At 37.0% G+C, this 20,442-nt stretch overlaps 1 protein-coding gene across 2 annotated transcripts in view; it reads left to right on the plus strand.

Moving 5' to 3' along the window:
- SLC13A1 (solute carrier family 13 member 1) overlaps window positions 1-20,442 on the plus strand; it is a 99,671-nt gene that overhangs the window by 55,210 nt on the left and 24,019 nt on the right. For both annotated transcript variants that reach the window (XM_032276125.1, XM_032276126.1), the window contains exon 7: window positions 3,569-3,720. In XM_032276125.1, coding sequence (XP_032132016.1) covers window positions 3,569-3,720 — 152 coding nt within the window. The remainder of the gene's footprint in view (window positions 1-3,568; window positions 3,721-20,442) is intronic.

Below are 20,442 nucleotides of genomic sequence, written 5' to 3' on the forward strand. Positions count from 1 at the left end.
CAACAAAAAAAAAAAAAAAAAAAAAAAAAAAAAACTGGCAAAAAAAAGAAAACAGGGGCAGAGATAGAAAAACCAGAAGAGTGAGATATTGTAGAAACTCAAACCAGAGTTTTTTCAGTTAAAAGAAGAGATAAACTCTTTTAGATGCTTTCTAAGGGGTCTACAAAGTTGAGATTGAAAAGTTCCTATTGAACTTAGCACTGAGGAGATTACTGATAATCACAGGAAGTGCATTGTGGGTAGAATGAGGAGACAAGCCAGATGGAAGTGTTTAAGAAAATGGGGTCAGTGAATGTAAACAACTCTTTCGCGTAGTTTGGCTGTGAAAATAGAGATAAGTTAGGGCAATAGTTTACTTGAGAGGAAGGTTAAGAAGTCTTTCTTGTTTTTCTTCTGTAAAGATGACTCAAAAATGATTAAATGTTAATGAAAATTTTGGTATTCTGTAGTGGAAGGTTTCTGAGAAAACCTGAGAGACTGGGGTCCAGAAACAAGAAGTTGGAGGAGAAACATTGACTCTATCAATTATATAATGCGAAGATGTGGCAAATGCAAGTAGGTTTCTACATTTCACAGTGATGCCATTGTCTGCTGGCTTCTATTTTCTCTGTGAAGTAAGAGGCACAGCTACTTGCAAAGACTGAGAAGGAGCATTAAGAGGGACGTGTAAAGATAATAAAGTTTTTATATTTTCTTTTGGAAACAGGTAGAGTTATGTAAACCCAGCAGACTTATATAAACACAGTAGAGTTATGTAAACCCAGTAGGGTAGAGGAGCAACATCATACAGCACTGGATATTTGTGATCATGAATAATCCTATCTGCTCTACTGTGCATGCAATTTTTAGCAACAGTGGCTGGCTACTCAGGGGCAGACATGACATGGAGAGAGACAATGGTTGGGTTTATAAATCAGTTGGAAGTTTTATAAATAACCACCATTCAAGAAAAGACAAGAAAGAGAGTTTGGAGTTTTAAGAAAATTTGTTGAAATAGTTTACCATGGAATCTAAACTGAATAAGGATAGAAGTAAAGAAAGGAGAGGAGTGTAACTAGGCATAGCTATGTACCTCACTGACCTAGATTTGCCAATGGAGTTGAAGGGCTATAGAGATAGAATTAATTCAACAGCAGCATTGGAAGAAGAAACTGTGAGAACTGTACCAATTTTTTGTTTACTGGGATGGTAAAATGATACTCTTTCTAAACCTGAGTAACTATAATATCAAGCACACACTTTAGGTATTTTTTGCATTTCATTTCTACAGGACTTGCAAGTGAGGTGATCAAAAACCAGTTTTAGACTCTTAAACTTAGTATTAAAAATGAGAAGCCCGAGAGATAGTCTGCTTATGGAGGAAGTTGGAGTATTTCCCCAGTGCCCCCACCCCCTGCCACTTGTAACATCACAGACAGAAGAAGGGAAGAGTCTCCTACTTAGCAAGGTGAGATAGATATTAAGAAACTACTACTTAGAGAACTTGATATCTACCACCCTAGACTTAGAAAAGGTCAGTGGATTATTGGTTGACACATTCTTGAAAAACTAGAAAGTAAAAAGTCATGGCTGAATTTCCTTACCTTAATCAAGTTTCAACTGCACTTTCACTGAGAACAGGGCAGAGGTGCCTGTTTCCCTTGGACCATATGTAGGAAACATGTGGAAGGAGTGTCATTTGGGATCATTTAAAAGGCAACTTCTTCCAACAGGGATTTTTGACATCATAAGTGGATCTGAACATAAAGAAACGAGGTTGGCTATTACATGCAGACACCATGAGTATGTCATACGACAGCAGGCAGAAGATGTGCATTACCTCCATAGAAACAACAACAATCTGATGTTCTTATTTGGGTATGGGAGTCTCATAAAATCTCATAAACTTGCTCACCAGATGGAGTCATTTCAAACACTCACCATGCCTGGAAAGTACTAATGCCATTTTTAAAATTAATACACAGTCAAATAAGACCTCTCCTAATCCTTACCACTCCTCGCTGATCCTGTTCTTCCCTTGACATTCCAAATGTTGAAAATTTAGAAACTGAGTGTAGCAAGTGGTGAGAAGAATTGGAAGTAGGAGAGAGAGAAAGCCAAATTCATAAACCTCCTTCCCACTATGAGCTTTCAAGCAGGCCTGATCTAGGGGTTAAGAGAATGCCTAACTTTAAAATTTGGGATTCTTCTTATTAAATAGGGCACTGTTTATTTCAACTGCTGAAATAAAGCTGTTATTCTGACTAAACATAACTGAAAAACTATTAATTAATTGAAGTGACCAGAAAAGTTATTGGTTCTTCTTTGAATTTCACCACAGGAATAGGAAGAATCAAACCAACAAAGTGTGTTTACAGGGTCATGGGTGAGAGAAAGAATAAACTTGCTTCTGGCTTACACCCTAGAAAATCATCTCTTAAACAAAACACTTACATTTGGCTAGTGATTCCCCAAGTGAAACCATTTCAGGATGTACCACTGTCCAAAGTGTAACTACAGGAGGGGGTGACTGAGGTGGAGCAGAACTGAAAATTGTTGGAAATGAAATAAAAAAATCAGTGAGACCAGGATATTTGAAGGGCTATTCATGAACATAGTATAGTCATTCAGTCATTGACAAGATTTGGAGTAAGGAAGATGATTATGTGCTGAGTGTAAATGTTATCTTAAATGACAGCAGTGGGTGACCAGGAGATTGGAGTATAATGGTCAAAGGGATGGTGAGGAAAAGAGATATCCAAGTTATATGATCCTTAAAGAAAAATGGATTTATTTTTGTGTGAATAGAGGATCAATGTTCTGGACGAGAGAGTAGGGGGCAAAGAGGACACCTACTTTATCTCTCAATGCTGAGGTATATGGGATTGGAAACATTCAATTTTAGGAGTTATATCCTCTGGGAACCATCCATTAACATGCGTAGGTGGGGAAATGCTTCCAAAAGAAGTTTAGGGATGTATTGACTATGTACCAGTATCAACAGAAAAATAATGAAAGGCTTTGGGAGCAGTGGCAAGAAGGGAATATATGAGGGAAGAGCTTGGTACAGGACAAGAAAGAAGGATGAGGAAATGAATGAAATTTGGTTTTTAAAAATATTTCAGTGGTTTCAGTTTAGATACATTTATTGCTACATCTCTATTGATGGAAAGATAAATGCTATATTAGTCAGCTCACATCATCATAAAAAAACACCACAGACTAAGTGGCTGAAACAACAAAAATTTATTTCTCACAGATCTGGAGACTGGATCAGGGTCTGCCAGGGTCAGTGTCTGGTGAAGCCTCTCCTGGCATTGTGGACAGCCACCTTCTTGTAGCTTTCTCCATGGCAGAGAGAGGCAGAGAGAGAAATCCTCTTATAAGGACACAATCCCATCAGACCAGGGCCACATCCTCATGACCTTAACTAGCCTTAAGTACCTTCCAAAGGCCCCATCGCCAAATACCACCACATCAGGAGTTAGAGTTTCAACATATGAATTGGTGGGGGTGGTGGGACACAAACATTCAGTCCATAACAAATCTAGGGCAGTTCTCATGGTACTTTTTTGTTGCTGTTGAACAGAACTCGGGCATGGGAACCAAATATCGAACAAAGAAGGACCACATGATATGTAAACTTATGTGTTTGTGCATTGCTTACTCTTCTACTATTGGTGGACTGACAACAATCACTGGTACCTCCACCAACCTGATCTTTGCTGAGCATTTCAATACGTAAGTAACCTTATTGGATTGGTGTTTTAATATATGGGGAGCACACAAATTATAAAAATTATTCTTACCTGATTCAGAGGATTCAAGTACAGAGATGTCATTTTAACTCTCCTTTGTTTCCCTTCAGGAAATCTATAGGTCTACAGACCTTCCTTTGTACTGAGAGTTAAATATTCAGGGCATAGTGAATTAACTTGTGCCAACAGATTTCACAAGTCAGCTCAGAGGATATAACTCTTGGCTGACCACTCTAAACAAACAGGAGAAACGTTTTTCATTGAAAACAATACCACAAATGGTAGTTAACTAAAGTGAAAGGAATTATTTTGTTGGGACAATTTGTGTAGAGTTTGGGGACCAATATTTGAACTTAAATAATGAATGGTGAACAGAGTTATTAATTACAGAAGTCTTGGCTTTGAAATTCAAAAAAGAGTTGAAAGATTGAACAATTACAATAAATGTCAGTAATAGTCTACAAACAGATATATGACTCAATATGTTTGCAACTATGATGATAATTCAATGCAAAAATGGAGAATCTGTGGACACAACAGGTAGAGCACTTGGGTTAAAAAATCCTCAATTAGCAGGTACTTACATTGTGAGTTACTTGACTTATTTATTTTTTTGAGACAGAGTCTCACCCTGTCACCCAGGCTGGAGGACACTGGTGCAATCTCAGCTCACTGCAATTTCACCTCCTGGGTACAAGCAATTGTCGTGCCTCAGCCTCCCTGGTAGCTGGGATTTTAGATGATCCCAGCTAATTTTGGGATGCCTCGCTAATTTTTAGAAGACATGGGATTTTGCCATGCTGGCCAGGCTGGTCTCAAACTCCTGGCCTCAAACAATTTACCCGCCTTATCCTCCCAAAGTGCTGGGATTATAGGCATGAGCCACTGCACCCAGCCACATTGAGAATTTAACAACAACAAAAAGGTACATGATTCTCCCAAGACTTAATTTTTTTCATATGTAAAATAGTCACAGTTTATAGGTTTATTGTGAGAATTAAATGAAGTAAACTATGTAAAAATATTTTGCGCTATGTAAGTATCATTGAAACAATAGTATGAAAGTCCATGGTGTCATATGAGCGCTCAGACTGGTTCCACTAAAAGAACAGATAATAATCAGAATTCTAAGAAGATGGGCAGGATTGAGAAAGCCTAGGAACAGGAAGTGGGTTCACAGAAAAAATAGAGCTCAGAGACAGGAAAACTACTCTCTGAAAAGTAGATTCATAGACGTTGTGAATTTTCCGAAATTATTTGCAAAATGTTGTGCCTGAATAGATTCTCTAAGAAATCCATGACTCAAAGAATGTCAATCTCCATTCTAGAAAGAATGGGTGTTTGTGTTCAAGGAACACTGGTATGGAAGTTTAGGGTCAATATTACACAGACCTCTACGAATATTGTTTCTACGAATACACATCCATCATATATACTCCAATTACTGAGTTAGAAAGAAACCTTTAAAAGACTTTTGGTTTATAAATAAGAGACTTCTGAAATTCGCAGTACCAGAAAGTGTTTATCCAATGAATCCTCTAATTCAAGACAGGAAATGTACTTGATCTCTTTTTGAAAATGACTTATAACATTTCTCATGAATTCTCCAAGGGAAGAAATTCCACATTGCAGTTCCCCTCTGTGAATTTCTTTTTCTAACATCTAGACCAAATTCTTATGCTTCATCTTGGTTGATATTAGAGAACTGCTGGTTTCCATCATTCCCATGAAATTATTTGATACAGTCAAAATAATTCATATTGAGGTTATTTGGTCTTATGATCTTCCAGAATATATCAACCAAAGTTTGTTTTAACTTTTACTTATTGAATGCACTAATCCATTTGTAATGACAGATTAAGAGTATTATAGCATTTTGAGCAAAATGTTTTAGCTATTTTCACTAGTTGTCTAATCTTCTGTTTCTCCTAATCATGGAGATTTGGTCAAAAACTCCTTTAAATTTAGAGAGTGCTTAAAATATACTTTGAAACATAATGATGCTTTTCTCCAAAATGTTGTCTTGTCTTTAGGAATTATATGCAAACTGAAAAAAATTCAAAGAGTCCTTTTATGATATAAAATACTGGAATAGAAGGGAAAATAACCTTATATGAAAAAATATAATACACTATAATGTATGTAAATTATCTGGCATGAGCTCAATACGTCTCTCTACCTTCTCACCTATAGGTCAAAAAACAAATGTTTCTAGGTTTAAACAAGTGAGATATTCATTGAAATTTTGCTTAGATGTTGGCCCTACAAAACATAGTAGCATCTCAAGGCAATAAAAAAAATGAATGTATTAAATTTCATTGGAAAATATTATAGAAGCTTAAAATTCATGTGTGTATGTGTGTGTGTGTGTACTTTTTCAAATGTTTGGAGCTGCAGAGAAATAGCTCTTTATCTACATATCCACTACAATAATGTCATCTTTTAGAGGAATACCAATGATCCTTTTGAACAATTTCATTTGGATCCCTCCCAGCTCCAAAGGATGCATAAAACTTCAGAGTTAATGGCTTCATATCACTGACATTTAGAGGAAGGTGTCATCTTACAAATAAACTTAGAGGAAGCAATCATGTAACATATTTTGAAGTCTTATATTTTTATTCTTTTGATATACATGTAATGTTTTACATACAATCTCTTTGTATGTAATGTGTATATGTGATAATATTTTCAATGTATTTTGTATTTTTTTACATAAAGGAAACAAAAACAATGAATTCTGAGAAAGCTAAAAGTTATTCAATACAAATAAAAACAGACTTCCATTCATTTATTCAATTAACAAACATTTCTTGAGAATTGGCAATGTGCAATGCACGGTTTTGCATTGTATTGTAGAATGCAAGAAATAAAACCTGTCAGGAAGAATATTCATCTGGTTGTCTAGACAAAACATACATATGAGAAAAAAACCACTAAAATGTAAAAACCTAGAAACATTTGTTTTTTGACCTATAGGTGAGAAGGTAGAGAGACGTATTGAGCTCATGCCAGATAATTTACATACATTATAGTGTACCTATATCCTACATCCTTTCTATGAAGGTGGTATATAGTCAATGATTAAAAGCATATGCTCAGGAGTTGAAATGTCTGTGTTCAAATCCCAGTTTTTTCATTCACCAGCTGGGTGACTTTGGACAATTATTAAGCTCTCAAAGCCTGTTGCCCTTCCAAACAAATGAGGAAAATAATATGATATCTCTCATAGAGGACTGTTTTGAGTTTTGCATAAAATAAGTAGCACTTAGTGCCTAGCACAAAGCATGGGCTCAATAAATGTTGGTTGGCCAGGTGCAGTGGCTCACACTTATAATCCCAGCACTTTGGGAGGCCAAGGTGGGTAGATGGCTTAAGTTCAGAAGTTCAATTTGAGCCTGGACAACATAGAAAAACCCTGTATCTACAAAACATGCAAAAGTTCGCCAGTATGGTGATGTATACCTGTAGTCCTAGCTACTTGGGAGGCTTAGGTGGGAGGATGGCTTGAGCCCAGGAGATGAAAGTTGCAATAAGCTGAGATTGCACCACTGCACTCCAGCCCAGGTGACAGAGTGAGAACCTGTCTCAAAATAAAATAAATAAATGTTGGTTATCATAACTACTGGAGTTGAGAAAGTTGAGGTTCGGCTTAGCAGATTGAAGACCAAAACCAAAGGCTGCCTCCTTAAAATTTACCTTCCTGGAAACATCACAGAAGGGTGTCCTAAAAAAGGGCTGTACCTGTTTGCCACATACCTTGGTTACTACAGAAAATGTGTCCATATGACTTGGAATAATCTTAAAAGAGGTAAATGCCACATTTATGGATAAAAGGAATGAAAATAGTTCATTAAATCAAAGTACCAAAAAGTCTGCAATGGGTATTTTAGGGAGGAGTGACATAGTCTATGCATGTTTTGCATCGTTTACAGTATGCAGATTGGCACCATAGGAGTCTGGAGACAGAAAACCAATTAGGAGTCTGTGATCAAAGTGCCGACAATGAAAGGCAGAACTAGGCTAGTTGTGAAGTGATAGGAGGATTTGGACTCAAGACACTGCAAAATCAGAAGGGTGTGAATAATTAGTTATGAGGATTTAAGGGTAAAGGAGGGCTTAGGGCAACTCTGGGGACTTTTGCCCATAAGGTCAGAGAGATAGTGATGACATGAACTTCTTGAGAAGACATGGGAAAGCTCAGGTTCCCAGGAGACATCATTAAGTTTGAATTTGGATACATTGAAATGCCTGGTGTGAACCTATCCACAAAGTGACCTTCAGCAATCATTTGCAAATGCCTTATTTGAGTTAGTTATAAATTTGAGTATCTATATAGGCAAATATTGAATTTTTGAGCATGAAAATGGTCACATATGAAAACATCTTAAAAGGATTGAGACATGGATAGACAAGGAAGAGGATGAGCAAAGTTAATTGATGTAGGAGAGGAATCAGAAGTATATGGTACTTTGAAAGCCAGAAGACCATTTTCAAAATGGATGATGAGTCAGCGATTGTACAGTGATAGAAGAGAGGCATGTAGGATGATGGCTGATGTTTATAAAGTATGAAATATTTCTGACATTCTTATGCTTAGAATCTGGTAGTAGCCGTGGCACCTAAATTCTTAAATTTCTTAGCTCCTCTATTGTTAATTCACCATTAGCTTTAATAAATCCTTGCAACAGGGCATTCTGGAAATAGTCTCTGTTCTATTACCTCTTGTTTTAATTATACAAATTCATTACATTTTTCCATAAGGAAAATCCTATTTGCTTAATGCTCTCTACCTGATTGTTATCCCTTTTTGCTCCACTGATACACTCTTCCAGTCACCGACTAATATTTTCTAACACTACTGTTAATAAATACTATCCTGTAATTAAGCTATTACTTCCTACTTTGGTTCTTGAAAAATCAGCCATTTTGTCCCATTGAACTCATCGCTGTAGTTGCCCCAAAACCACAGCAGGGGAACTTCTACAAGGAAGTGCCCCAAACAGTCCTGAGATGGTGCTCATTGTGATTCCAAAGAAAGAAGGATGAAATACCAGGGTGATTGGTACAAAGCATGTATTAGTGAAACTTACAGAGTGCAATCCTCTAGAGGAACAATGAGAGAAAAGGAATGTTCTACCTGGGTGTGTCCACTGCAAGGGAGTCAGAGCATAGAGTTTAAGGAATCTGGCTTGGGGCCAGGGCCAGTTTCTTTCTAGCAAACCTAGATACTTTTATCAGTGCCTGGGAATGTTGAAGTCCCCATTTTGGGTTCAAGACTGCCAGGAAAAAACCTGCAGATTTCTGGGTCACGCAAAAGTCAAAGCACTCTAATTTTCAGTCAGGACTCAGAAAGGAAGCAGAGGGAACTGGGGGACCCTACACCAGCCAACTCTGCCACCATCTTTCTCTATTTTTATGAATTCAATACCATTTGAAACTCTGTTCTGTTATTTCTTAACCACCATTTTTATCTCTTTTTAAAATCATAACCTATGTTTACACTTCCATAAGCTTGTCTTATCCACACATGCACATTGAGGATTACACCATCACCCTTGACAATTACTAGCTTGTAATGGTTGAATGAATTCTTGTCTTATTCTTCTTTTAGCCCATAAAGGACACAAGTAGGTGATTTCGTTAATCTGTTTTGTGCTACTATAAAGGAACAACTGAGACTGGGTAATTTATAAAGAAAAGAGGTGTATTTTGGCTTATGGTTCTTGGGGCTGTACAAGCATGATGCCAACATCTGCTCAGCTTCTGGTGAGGGCCTCAGGAAGCTTCCAGTTATAGCAGACGAAAAAGGGAATCACATGACAAGAAAGCAATGTCTTTTTAGCAAACAGATCTCCTGTGAATTCTACCACAGAAAGGGTGCCAATCCATTCATGAAGGATCCACCCCCATGACCCACACACCTCTCACTAGTTTCCACTTTAAACACTGGTGATCACATTTTAACGACATTTGACGCAAATAAACATCCAAATCATACCAGTGATCAATAAACATCGTTTGAGATGAACTGTATTAAGATATAATGAAGTACTAATTATTCTTGGGAATAATTTAAATAACTATCTTTTAATATAAAAACAAATCTATGAAGGGAAATATTATTAGAGACAATTACTACTTTCATAGTAGAGTGGTTTTGATGCATCAATCTCATCAAACAAATACAATAGCTATTGGTTAAACATACACACAAAAGATCTATTGAATCAAGAAAGGAAGATTATCACAAATAAAATTTCACAGCTTGCTGATTACCAAAGTATATTTTTTCGTTTATAGGTATCAGCTGTGAAATCTATAGGTAGAAAAAGCAAGTTGGAAGAAAGTTGTATTATCAATGATTAACGCAGTCACTGTTGCTAACTGTGTTTTACATCACTAATTAAAGAGGAAGAAGATAAACCAGTTAGAGTTGACCCTTGAACAACACAGGTTTGAACTGCATGGGTTTGCTCATATGAAGATTTGTTTCAATAAAGCTGTTGGCTCTCCATATCCACAGGTTCCCCATCTGCAACCAAACACAGACCAAAAATACAGTATTTTAGGGCTTTGGAATCCGTGGATACAGAGAGCCAACTTTTCATATATATACATGGGGATTATACTGGGCCGATCCCAGGAGTTGAGTATTTCTGGATTGTGGCAACTGTGGGGGTTCCTAGAACCACTCCTCTTCACATGTGAGGGACAACTACCTAGCAATAAGCACTTTCAAAGATTACTATGATTTTTCACTGTAGAAATGAGAAATATATATTTCTCAGTAATAATTCTTCCAGTAAATACTATGCGAGAAATTTGGACATGGCAGACTTAGACCTCAGTTCAGATTTCAAGCCCGCCATATATTAGCTTAACTTCTGTGACTATCAATTTCCTCATCTGTAAAATGGGGATGATACTAGAACTTACAACATTATTGAAATAATTAAATGCCATAATGCCATGTGGCTCTAGCAGAGGGTCTGGCACATAGACACTTGTCAATAATGTTTGCTGTTGTTTTGCCATTGCTTCTGCTTTTGCCATTGCTGTTAAAAATCTCAGCCTGGGTCATGAATGATGAATAGTTAATATCTTGAAAAAAATCCTCTGGAAGAACACACATACAAAATGAAAAAGTAGCATTATCTCAGAGATAATCAAAACTGTCATTAGTCAAATGGTCTATAATTGGTGTGGACACTAGCATACTGTGACCTTTAATGCCCAAAATCTGTTCCAAGGCTATAAATTTCCAAGACTACATTCATTCTTTTGAAGCCATGTTCTGGGTATTTCATGGGTATTAAAGTTATTCATTGTTTTGCAGTGGGGCATAAGTTGCATATAAGTTACATGCAGTGACAATGACTCTTCCTAAGAGTCAACCTTGATGCATAAATGTGCTTTAGGTCAAAGCACATCTTCGTGTTATGGGGCAATCATTTCTACAGTTGTTTAAAAATGCCATGAAAACATAAAGTTTATGCTCCAGCCTGTGGATGTTTTGTAATATATATGGCATTTTCTATATTCACATGGCAGTTGAAATTGAGGATATGGTGGTTTAATGAACAGAGGTTATATTTTAAACTCGTCCTGGGTTAAAAATCCAGTTTGACTACACAATCTGACTTTAAGCAATCCACTTAGTCCCCTAAGACTCAGTTTCTTCCTGTGTAAAATAAAAATTTAATGCTTTCTTCACATGATTTTTTTTTTTTTTTTTTGAGATGGAATTTTGCTCTTGTTGTCCAGGCTGGAGTGCAATGGTGTGATTTTAGCTCCCCAGTTCAAGTGATTCTCCTCCCTCAGCCTCCTGAGTAGCTGGGATTAAAGGAATGTGCACAATGCCCGGCTAATTTAGTAGAGACAAGGTTTCTCCTTGTTGGTCAGGCTGGTCTCAAACTCCTGACCTCAGGTGATCCACCCACCTTGGCCTCCCAAAGTGCTGGGATTACAGGTGTGAGCCATTGCACTCAGCCTAGGATTTCTGATAGAATTAAAAGTGCTTAGCTCATCTGCTCATTCCTACATTTCTACCTACCTTCTAAAACTTGTAGTGCCCCAAGGTGCATTTCCAGCTTCTCTTCTAAATCTCCATTACTCCTTAAATTATCATACCCATTTCCATGTTTATAATACCACCTATATGCTGATAACTACCAATTTCATATCTCTATCCCTGCCCTCTCCTCTGAATTTCAGACTTATTTATCTAGCTGCATTCCAACATGCCACTTCAAAAACTGAGAGACATCTCAAATCAGCACACCTCAAAACAGCATGCTTGGTCTGCCACCTCTCTCCTGCCCTCTTGCCAACCTGACCTTCCCCTCAGACTCCACCATTTCAATATATGATATCTTTTCTCCATTTTCTGTGTTTGATTCCAAATATCTCTAAAATCTATTGCCTTCTTTTCAGCTTCACATGTAAACTAAAATCTACTCCACATTACCCTACTTCCAAGGAACTCTGTCTTCTACAAAGTTTCCCTGTGTATTTCTCTTCTACTGCTGCCTTACAAATGGCAATCAACCTATTGGCATAAAATAGCACATATTTATCTCATTATTTTTGTGGGTCAACAGCTCAGGCAGAAAGGGGCAGAGCAAGATAATGGAATAGAAGGCTCCTTGGATAGTACCCCATGCAAAGACACCAATTTAACATCTATCTATATACAAGAAACACCTTCAAAAGAACCAAAAATCAGGTGAGCACTCACAGTAGAACATTTTAATTTCATATAATTGAAAGAGGCACTAAAAAGGTAGAAAAAACAGTCTAAAATCATAGATGCTGCCCCTCTCTTATTCCCTGGCAGTGGCAGCATGTTGCACAGAGCATTCTCATGCTGTGGGGAGAGGAGGAGCACAGCAATTGTGCGGCATTGAAATCAGTGCTGCCCTGTTATAGCAGAAAGAAAAACTGGACCAAACTCAGCCAACATTCACATGCCGAGGGAGCATTTAAACCAGCCCCAGCCCGAGAAGTGCCCTTCCCAGCCGTTGGAACTTGACTTCTGACAACCCTTGCCACTGCGGGCTAAAGTGTTCTGGGGCCATAAATAAACCTGAAAGGAATTCCAGGCCACAAAAGCTACAACTCATAGTACTGAAGGGTCCAGAGCCAGAGGACTAGTGTGGGGGGAATGTATTCTACTGGGACACCAGACAGGGCAGCTAAGGGAGTGCTGACATCACCTCTCCCTTAACTCCAGGTTGCACAGATTGAAGCTCCAAAAAAGACTCCTTCCTACTGTTTGAGGAGAGGAGAGGGGCCTTTGGCTTACACTTTAGGTACCAGCTTGGCCACAGGGGTATAGAGTACCAAGCAGGTTCTTAAGGTCTCTGATTCCTTGACTTGGCTCTTGGATGGCATTTATGGATGTGTCCTGGGAAGGAGGGGGGCCCACTGCACTGAAAGGTGAGGCCCAGGCCAGGCAGAACTCACACAAGCTGACTGAAGAGTTCTGGAACCTTAAGAGAATATCAGTGGTAGTCTGTCAATGCTCCCCATGGATCTGTGGTGGCAGTGGACACAGGATGAGCTTTCACTGCCTCTAGAAATGAGAGAGAGAGTGGGAAGGACTGTGTCTTGTGGTTTGAGTGCTAGCTGAGCCACAGTACATTAGAACACCAAGCCTCACCCTATACACACAAAATAAAAAGTAAGAAACTAAATCATATCGCTAGAGAAAGTCACCTCCACTACTAAAAACTTCCTTTTAGTGAAGGAAGTAAAGATAAAGGAAAGAAAAGACCACAAAACAACCAGAAAACAACGACAAAGCAAGAATATGTCCTTACTTATTAATAGTAACATTGAATGTAAATGGACTAAATTCTCCAATCCAAAGAGTGGTTACATGATATAAAAACAAGATCTATCGGACAGTTGCCTGCAAGAAACCCACTTACCCCATAAGAACACAAGTTGACTGAAAATAAAGAGATAGAAGAAGATATTCCACACCAATGGAAACCAAAAAGGAGTAGAAGTCACTATACGTATATCAGACAAAATAGATTTCATGACAAAAAGTATAAAAAGAGACTAAGAAGGTTACACAATATAATGATAAAGGGGTCAATCCAGCAAGAGGATATAACAGTCATAAATATATATGCAACCAACATGGGAGCTCCCAGATATATAAAGCAGATATTATTAGAACTAGAGAGAGAGAGAGAGACCTCAATACAATAATAGCTAAAGACTTCAACACCTCACCTTCAGCATTAGATAGATCTTCCAGACAGAAAATCAACAAAAAAAATTGGACTTAATCTACACTATAGACCACATGAATCTAATAGATATTTACAGAACATTTCATCAAATGGCTGCAGTATACACATTCTTTTCCTCAGCACGTGGACCATTCTCAAGGAGAGACCAAGTGTCAGGTCACAAAACAAGTCTTAAAACATTCAAAAATTGAAATAATATCAAACATCCTTTCTAACCACAATAGAACAAAACTAAAAATCAATACAAAAGGAATTTTGGAAACTATAAAAGCATGTGGAAATTAAACAGTATGCTCCTGAATGACCAGTGGATCAATAAAAAAATTCAGAGGGAAATTGAAATATGTTTTGAAACAAATGTTAATGGAAATGCAACATACCAAAATCTGTGGGATACAGCTAAACAGTACCAAGAGGGAAATTTGTAGCTCTAAGTGCCTACATCAGAAAAAAAAGAAAAACTTCAGATAAACAACCTAATGATGCATCTTAGAGAACAAGAAAAGCAAGAGCAAACCAAACCCAAAGTTAGTAGAAGAAAATATAAGATCAGAGTAGAATTAAGTTAAATTGAAATAAAGAAAACAATACCAAAAAATCAATGAAAACAAAGAGTTGGTTTTTTTTTTTAAAAAGTTAAAATTGGCAAATATTTAGGTAGACTAATTAAGAAAACAAAAGTTCCAAATATGTCAAATAAGAGATGGAAAAGGAGTCATTACAGCTGATATTGCAGAAATTCAAAGGATCATTAGTAGCTACTATGAGCAGTTATATGCCAATAAATTAGAAAACCTAGAAGAAATGGACAAATTCCTAAACACGCACAACCTACCATGACTGAACCATGAGGAAATCCAAAACCTGAACCAACTAATAACAAGTAATGAGATTGAAGCCATAATAAAAGTCTTCTAGTAAAGAAAGGCCTGGGACCCAATGGCTTCACTGCTGAAATCTTGTAAATATTTAAAGGAGAAATAATATCAATCCTACTCAAACTGTTCCAAAAAATACAGGAGGAAATACTTCCAAACTCTGTGAGTCCAGTATTACCTTGGTACCAAAACCAAACAAAGACACATCACAAAAAGCAAAGTACAGAGAAATATCCCTTATGAATATTGATGAAAAAATCCTCAACAAAATACTAACAAAATGAATTCAACAAATACATTAAAAAGATCATTCATCATGACCAAATAGCATTTATCCCTGGGATGCAAAGATGTGTCAATATATGCAAATAAATTCATGTAATAATACATCATAACAAAATGATATCATTTCAATTTATGCTGAAAAAGCATTTCATAAAATTCAACATCCCTTCACAATAAAACCCTCAAAAATGGATAAGGAAGGAAAATACCTTAACATTAAAAAAAAGAAGAAGAATCTGTATACAACAGACGACAGACCCACAGCTAGTACTATACTGAATGGTTAAAAAACCGAAAGGTTTTCCTCTAAGATCTGGAGCATGAAAAGGATGCCCACTTTCAACACTGTTCTTCAACATAGTACTAGAAGTTCTAGCTAGAGCAATCAGACGAAAGTTAAAAATGCACCCAAATCAAAAAGGAAGAAGTCAAAGTATCCTTGTTTGTAGATGATATGATCTTACATTTGGAAAAGAATAAAGACTCCACCAGGCCGGGCGCGGTGGCTCAAGCCTGTAATCCCAGCACTTTGGGAGGCCGAGGCCGGTGGATCACGAGGTCGAGAGATCGAGACCATCCTGGTCAACACAGTGAAACCCCGTCTCTACTAAAAAATACAAAAAATTAGCCAGGCATGGTGGTGCGTGCCTGTAATCCCAGCTACTCAGGAGGCTGAGGCAGGAGAATTGCCTGAACCCAGGAGGCGGAGGTTGCGGTGAGCCGAGATCGCGCCATTGCACTCCAGCCTGGGTAACAAGAGCGAAACTCTGTCTCAAAAAAAAAAAAAAAAAAAAAAAAAGACTCCACCAAACAACTATTAGAACTGATAAATTCAACTATTAGAACTGATAAATTCAGTAAAGTTACGGGATATAAAATCAACAAACAAAAATCAGTAGCATTTGTATATGTCAACAGTGAATAATCGGAAAAAGAAATGAAAAAAGTAACTCCATTTATGATAGCTACAAATAAAACTAAGTACCTAAGAATTAAGCAGAGAAGTGATAGGTCTCTGTAATAAAAGCTATAAAACATTGATGAAAGAAACTGAAAAGGAGATATTCCATGTTAATGGATAAGAAGAATGAATATTGTTAAAATGTTCATACTACTGGAAGCAATCTACAGATTCAGTGCAATCCTTATGAAAATATCAATGACATTTTTCACAGAAATGGAAAAGAATAATCTTAAAATTTATATGGAACCACAAAAGAACCAGAATAGCCAAAGCTATCTTTAGCAAAAGGATGGAAACTGTAAGAATCACATTACATGACTTCTAATTATATTACAGAGCTATAAAAGCACGTGGAAATTAAACAATAGTAATCAAGTAATCAAGAAGCATGGTGCTGGCACAAAAACAGACACACAGACTAATGGAACTGAACAGAGAATTCAGAAATAAATCCACACACCTACAGTGAACTCATTTTCAAAAAAGGTGCCAAGAACATACACTGGGGAAAAGACAGTCTTTTCTGTAAATGGTGTTGGAAACACTGGATATCCATATGCAGAAGAATAAAACTAGACCCCCATCTGATGCCATACACAAAAATGAAATCAAATGAATTAAACACTTAAACCAAAGACCTCAGACTATGAAACTGCCATAAGAAAATATTAGGTAAACTCTCTAGTACGTGGGTCTGAGCAAAAATTTCTTGCATAATACCCCACAAGCCCAGGCAACCAACCAAAAATGGACAAACAGCATCACATCGAGTTAATAAGCTTCTAAACAGCAAAGGAAACAACCAACAATGTGAATAGAAAATCCATGAAATGAGAGCAAATATTTGCAAATTTCCCATCTAACAAAGTATTAATAACCAGAATATATAATGAGCTCAAACAATTCTACATGGAAAAATCTAATAATCCCATTAAAAATGGGCAAAATATTTGAATATATATTTCTCAAAAGAAGACATGCAAATTTCAAACAAGCATATGAAAAGACATTCAACATCATTGATCATCAGAGAAATGTAAATCAAAACTACAATGAGGTATCATCTCACCCCAGGTAAAATGGCTTTTATCCAAAAGACACTCAATAACAAATGCTGGTGGGGATGTAGAGGAAAGGAAACCATCACACACTGATTGGTAGGAATGTAAATTATTAGTACAACCACTATGGAGAACAGTTTGAAAGTTCCTCAAAAACTAAAATAAAGCCACCATGTGATTCAGCAATTCCGCTATGGGGTATATATCCCCAAAAGAAAGAAAATCAGTTTTTGGAAGCTATATGTGCACTCCCATGTTTGTTGCAAGACTGTATATATTAATAATAGCCATGATTTGGATGCAACCTAAGTGTCCATCAACAGATGGACGGTTAAAGAAAATTTGGTACACGTATACAATAGAACAGTGTTTTGCCATAAAAAAGAGATCCTGTCACTTGCAACAACATAAATGGAACTGGAAGTCAGTATGTTAAGTGAAATAAACCAGGCACAGAAAGACAACATCACATGTTCTCACTTATTGGTGGGATCTAAAATCAAAACAATTGAACTCATGGAGATAGAGAGTAGAAGAATGGCTACCAGAGACCGGGAAGGATAATAGGGGTGTGGGCTGAATGTCGGGGATGGTTAATGGGTACAAAGTTAATAGAAAGAATGAATAAGACCTAGTATTTGATAGGATGACAGAGTGACTATACTTAATAATAATTTAATTGTACATTTTAAAGTAACTAAAAGAGTATAATTGGATTGTTTGTAACATAAAGGATAAATGCTTGAGGGGACGGAGAACCCTAATTCCATGACATGATTATTACACATTGAATGCCTGTATCAAAACATCTCATATACCCCATCAATATATACACCAATTATGTACCTACACAAATTAAAAATTAAAAAAAAATTTTTTTAATAGTCCAGGCAAAGGTTAGCTGGGTTCTTGCTCAGGATAGTACCAGGCTGAAAGCAGGGTGGCAACTAAGTTTGTAACCTAGATAGGGCTCAGGGTATTCGTCCAAGATCATTGAAGTTGTTGTTATAATTTAATTCCTTGTAGTTTAATTACTGAAGGGTCGTTTCTTGCTGGCTGTTGGCATGGGGTCTTTCTCAGCTTCTAGAGGCTGCCCTCAGGCCCTTGCTACAGGGCCCCTTCCTCTGACAACAGGATATCTTCCTCAGGCCAGGAGGAAACTCTCTTTTAAGGGTTCAGCTGGTTAAGTTAGGCCTGCCCAGGATAGTTCCTGCTTTTGATTAACTCAAATTCAATTGACAGGGACTTTGATTACCTAACTAAAATCCCTTTGCTTTTTTCACGGAGCAACCTAATCACAAGAGTGATTAGGTTGACATCAACATATTAGGTGATCATCAACATATTCATAGATTCTGCCCACACAGAAGAGAAGGAGATTGTACAAGGCATGTACACCAGGAGGCAGGAATTTGGGGAACATCTTGGAACTCTGCCACCACATCCTGAACATCACACACTGTTTCCACTCTTGTCACCTTTAATCCTGAGAATGCATCCAGGAGCCAATCTGTTTTATGTCAATTACTAATTAGTCATGTCACATTACTAACTTACTATGTTCCAATTAGTCCTTATTGCATTTGTAATAAAATCCAAATCCTTTTGGACTGGCTACAAAGTTACGTATGATCTGATCCCTACTGGCGACTTCTTTCATGTCACACTCAACTCACTACCCACAGCCACAGTGGCCCCCTCTCTCTCCACAAGTGTGACAAACTCATTTTTAACTCAAGGGCTTTGTACTTGCCATTTCCCCTGTCTGGAGTGTTGTTTCCTGGTTATTCACATGACTGGCTCCTTCTTGCTATTTAGATTTCATCTAAAATGTTACCTTCTCTTATGACATTATATAAAATTTCCTTTTCCCCTAATAACTTTTTATTGCATTATTCCGTTTTATTTCCTATTTTTGTTATATGTTTATCTGTTTATTGACTGTGTGCTCCACTTCAACATAAACTTTATGAGAGCCTGGACCAGGTCAATCTCATTCACCACTGTGTCCCCAGTAGCTTGGAGAGCACCTGGCATTTGGTAGACAGCAAACAGTGTTGGGTAGAAGAAAAGGATTTCATGAGGATTACATCTCTTAGCATAGTTCATGATACAAGAAATCTGTATTTGTTTTAGACATATGTTTGAAGTCTCTTCACTTGCAGGATATGAGAAAAGGAACATCCCAGCAAAAGAAAACCCTTAGAGTATGCCATATATTTCTTTATTTGTTCAAAATATTCACTCTAGGTATAAGGGTAAAGGTTATGATTACAGAGGCATAGTCCCATGTGGTTGTTTATATATTTCCGTACTATTAAATGAAATGAAGTTTAGCTTTTTCAGGCTTTCATTTTTCTAAAGAAACTATTCCTCCAGGCAAAAATTCTGAAAAGCCCATCTTCAGTCAAATACATTTTGCAGAATTTTCTCCAGTGGTTGGGGAGAGTTCGGCAGACTGTTTTCAAGATATAAGCCACAGATGATGAAAAGTGAAATTAGGCTGGAGGACATGGGTCTAAACCTAATCCAAGCAGCATTTCTAGGTTTCGTTAAGTTGTACAGAATAACGTAGGTCATCCTGTAATTCAATTCTAATGTTAATGGGAAATCAGCTGTTTTCTCTTTACTTTATTTTCCAACTGGAGACAACATTTTTCAAAAAGGAGCAGTTTTCAATAGAGCCTCATAGATGTGATAAAGCATTTTCCATTCATCACATTCTGCAAATTTTCTAACATCTTTAATTATCAGTTGTCATTTTCTAATTGCATAAATATGTAAGCTAATCTTTGGATCTTTCCAAGGTAGATAAAAATTATCCTCAAGTTGCTAAAGATAATATCAGGGCCTAGGGAGATTAGTAACTTTTCATAAGCTCAAAAAAAATTATAGAAAACCTTAGAAATGTAGAGTTTTGATGACCCCTTATCATTAGGAGCCATCTTAAAATAGAAAAAGAAATACTCTAAAGTACATAAATTCATGCATAGATATGGCATGATTGTTTCTTGGCCTTTTGGCCAAGATCAAGTGTATAGATATGGCATGAAATATTTTATTAGTTATATTTTTTAAATGACAAAGTATGAAGTATGATTTAAATAGAGCAAAAATTGCAAATCTCTGTCTATCTACCTATAATCTATCTATCTATCTATCTATCTATCTATCTATCATCTATCTATCATCTATCTATATAAAATAAACCTATATAGACCCCAGGCTGGAGTCCAGTGGCATGATTTT

Source organism: Sapajus apella, unplaced genomic scaffold, assembly GCF_009761245.1.
Source record: "Sapajus apella isolate SASKATOON/1434 unplaced genomic scaffold, GSC_monkey_1.0 scaffold7, whole genome shotgun sequence".
NCBI classification, from domain to species: domain Eukaryota; kingdom Metazoa; phylum Chordata; class Mammalia; order Primates; family Cebidae; genus Sapajus; species Sapajus apella.